At 36.9% G+C, this 3,723-nt stretch overlaps 1 protein-coding gene across 1 annotated transcript in view; it reads left to right on the top strand.

Annotated features, from left to right (window-relative positions):
- Nucleotides 1–2,714, top strand: part of Abcb5 (ATP binding cassette subfamily B member 5) — a 122,616-nt gene extending 119,902 nt beyond the window's left edge. The window contains 2 exon segments of the mRNA XM_015498146.1: nucleotides 971–1,117; nucleotides 2,517–2,714. Of these exon segments, the coding sequence (XP_015353632.1) occupies nucleotides 971–1,117; nucleotides 2,517–2,714 (345 nt within the window).
- The last annotated feature ends 1,009 nt before the right edge of the window (nucleotides 2,715–3,723 follow it).

The raw sequence follows: 3,723 nt of genomic DNA on the forward strand, positions 1-3,723 counted from the left end.
AACTTGTATAGATTGATACAGCAGGAGTGGGAGCTGTTTATTGTAGGACAGGAGGGGTATATATACATTCCACACAGCTTATCTTAATTAACATAAACTAGATACAGCAGTCAACCAATAAGGAATCTCCACACTTAATGGCTCCCTGGAGTTACTTCACAAACCACTCCCTCTGGCAAAATGCCAGGTGCCATCTTGACTTGTTTACAGACCCTAACACCTGGTGGCCTGAAAAGGTAGACACTGTTTCAAGATGTGTAACAGATTTCCAGGAAGAGTCATATCTCCCTGAGAACTGCATCCTGGCATTGGAGGGAAGTGCCCACAGAAGTAATGCAAGAGCCGATGTGAAGGAACCCTGTGATTTCCTTATTGTTTTTAAATACTTTGAATCATCCAGGCCCAGTGGCACACACATGTAATCACAGTGGCTCAGGAGGCTGAGACAGGAGCATTGCAAGTTCAAGACCAGCCTAAGCAACTTAGCAAGGCCCTAAGCAACTTAGCAAGACCCTATCTCAAAATAAAAAAACCCCAGAAGGCTGGGGGTGTGTCTCAGTGGCTAAGTGCCCCTGGATTATATCTCCATTTACCAAAATAGATAAATAAATACTTTGAATCATTTTGACCTGAAAGTAGTAGTTAATATAACTTATTAAAAAGCAGTTTGTGTGTACTGGGAACTTATTTTTGCCAATAATTTTTTTATGCTTTAATTTGAAAAATTCCTATGTAGAAACATAATGGCAAAGTTCTGCTATTAAGGATCAGATTAGATATGTAAATGAGATGATAGTGTTTACTAATCATTTAGTATTTATTTGCAACAAAACCCAAGAATAGATCTCAGCACTTGTTGGGACACAAATTTTTAAGAGCAGTAAAATTTGAAATATTTAGACCATTCTTGCCCACAGAGGCCATGCTGATTTAAATAACCAATCCTTCCTTTCTTAACTGCGTGTAACAGAAATACAACACACAAGTTGGACTGAAAGGACTACAGCTTTCTGGAGGCCAGAAACAAAGACTAGCCATTGCAAGGGCTCTTCTCCGAAAACCAAAAATTTTATTGTTGGATGAGGCCACTTCAGCCCTTAATAATGAGAGTGAAAAGGTAACTTCCTCTTCCTTCATCTCAAACATTAACACCAAATATGAACATTGGTATCACAGAAGACACCAGGGACAGTTAAAAAAAAAAAAGAAAGAAAGAAAGAAAGGCCTGATTGTAATTCTAACTAAGGCTTTGTCCTTTGCAAAAAGCTCAGTAGGTGGTAGGGATGTGGGAGAGAGCTGGGACAGATGGCATTTCATGTTCTGGAAAGGTTTTCTCACTAGAATTGTTCTCATTATAAAAATGGGCCCAATTTTTTCAAATATTTCTCCAATCAAGAAAAGAGTCCAAGAAAAAATTCTTTTTTATTTTGTTACTACTCCAGTGATGCCAAACATATTAATAATCACATGAAATGAATATTCTGCACTATAGTATCAGACCTGTTATTTTACTTTCTCCAGACAATTAGCTTGGTTGGAGGAGAAAACAAGAAAACAAAGGCAATATGACAATACACCTACACAGCAAACTCCTCCAGATAGCTAATTTTGCTATGTCCTTGTCCCCTGAATAATAGGCACTTACTTAGTAAATGAACATTGATTAGGTGAATAATTGTTAATATCTATCAAGTGTTTATTATGTGCAGTTATCTCAGTTCTCTCAACAACTTTATGAATTCACTTCTTTTGTTAGAAGGTCCATTTCCCAGATAGCACTTTAAAGTTGAGAAGAGTTAAGTGACTTCCCTATATTTTAATAGAGGGTATCTAAGAGCCCAGGCTGTTATATCACACATGCTGGCTATTTATACATAATTATCATTTTTGATTCCCAAAGAATGTGTTATGAAAGAAGAAACAACTTTTGGAATCAAACATATATGGTTGTAATCCTGGATTCATCAGTTACAATCACTGTGACCCTGGTCAAGTGACCTAGAATCTTCAAACCACAGTTCACTTATCTGAAAAATGAAAATATGTGTACCTTACAGGTCATTGCAAGGATTCAATGAGATATCCAACATTGGAACATTTTATCATGTTCCAGGTATTGGTTTTCACCCTCCACTCCCATTTCTTCTACACAGTATTAGAATCTCAATCAGCTGAGAGAAAATGAGCTAAATGTGAGAGGTAGCTCTGCTGAGGTATAGAAATACTGCTCCTGGCTTTGAGTTTAGAACCATTGACTCACATACATAGCCATTTCATTTTCATTCATCATCACACATACTTTGTCAACTGAAAGTCTTACTAACTGTACCTATCTATAATTCTTTGTTCTAGATTGCTATTGAGTATGGTGAAAACTGCACAAAACAGAATAGTTCCTTTTGGGATAAGCAAATAAAATAAAGAACATTGTTAGGGGTTGCCTTAATTGATTTGACTTAGGCAAGCTCATTAACTTCTAGCTCAAACTGGTGATCACAGGTCACTCTCTCTTCCAGGTGGTTCAGCACGCCCTTGATAAAGCCCGGAGAGGGAGGACATGTCTAGTGGTTGCTCACAGACTCTCTACTACACAGAATGCAGATCTGATAGTGGTTCTGCACAATGGAAAAATAAAGGAATGGGGAACTCATCAGGAGCTCCTAAGAAATCGAGACATATACTTTAAATTAGTAAATGCACAGTCAGTGCATTGATGCTGTTGATTTGGCACTCTTTTGATCTTTTTGTAATGCTAAATAAATAAATAAATAAATAAAGTATATGTAGCCATTATTTGATGTGCTTTGACCTTTTTTGTTGTTGTTGTTGCATATATGAATACCTAGAATCATGCTACTCAAGTACAGACATGTTCTAAATTCACACATCTTCCCCTCAGATTTTTAAAAGGAAACAAAAATTTGCTAAATTCATACAAACGAGATAATGCCTGTATCCTTCACTTGATTTATACCAAATGTTCTAGCCCATATGCATAAAGCAGTTTTCTGCAAAGTAAATCTATTTTTCCATCAACTTCTACTATAAAATTGGAAATGTGTTTTTTGGGGAAATCATCCAGTTTACTAGGTTAAAAGGTTATAGAAAAGACAGTGAGATATAGTTCAACCTATGGAATTGCAATAGACTGCCAAGGATTTTGAGTCAACTACTTGGGAAGTTGAGATAAGAGGATCACTTGAGCCCAGGAATTTAAGGCCAGGAAAGACTCCAACAAGCTGGGCACAGAAACACAGGCCTGAAATTTCAGGTACCAGGGAGGCTGAAGCAGGAAGCTGGCAAGTTCAAGGTCAGCCTCAGCAATATAGTGAGACCCTGTGTTGAAATAAAAAAGGGTTGGGGATGTGGTTCAGTGGGTAAGCACCTAGGATTCAATCCCTGGTACCAAGAATGAAAAAAGAGAGAGAGAGAGAGAGAGAGAGAGAGAGAGAGAGAACACACACAAAGACTCAACCTTAAAATATATATAAGGAGCTGGGGATGTAGCTCAGTTGTTATAGTGCTTGCCTCATACACACAAGGCCCTGTGTTCAATCCCCAGCACCAAAAAAATAAAATAACATACATATAAAGAGAGGGGAGGAAGGAAAGAAGGCAATGAATCGTACTTTAGCACATTTAAATATAAATTTCAAATTATCCATTAAAGCTTATATATATATATATATATATATATATATATATATATATATATATATATAT

The sequence above is a fragment of the Marmota marmota genome, unplaced genomic scaffold (genome assembly GCF_001458135.2).
Source record: "Marmota marmota marmota unplaced genomic scaffold, marMar, whole genome shotgun sequence".
NCBI lineage: Eukaryota > Metazoa > Chordata > Mammalia > Rodentia > Sciuridae > Marmota > Marmota marmota.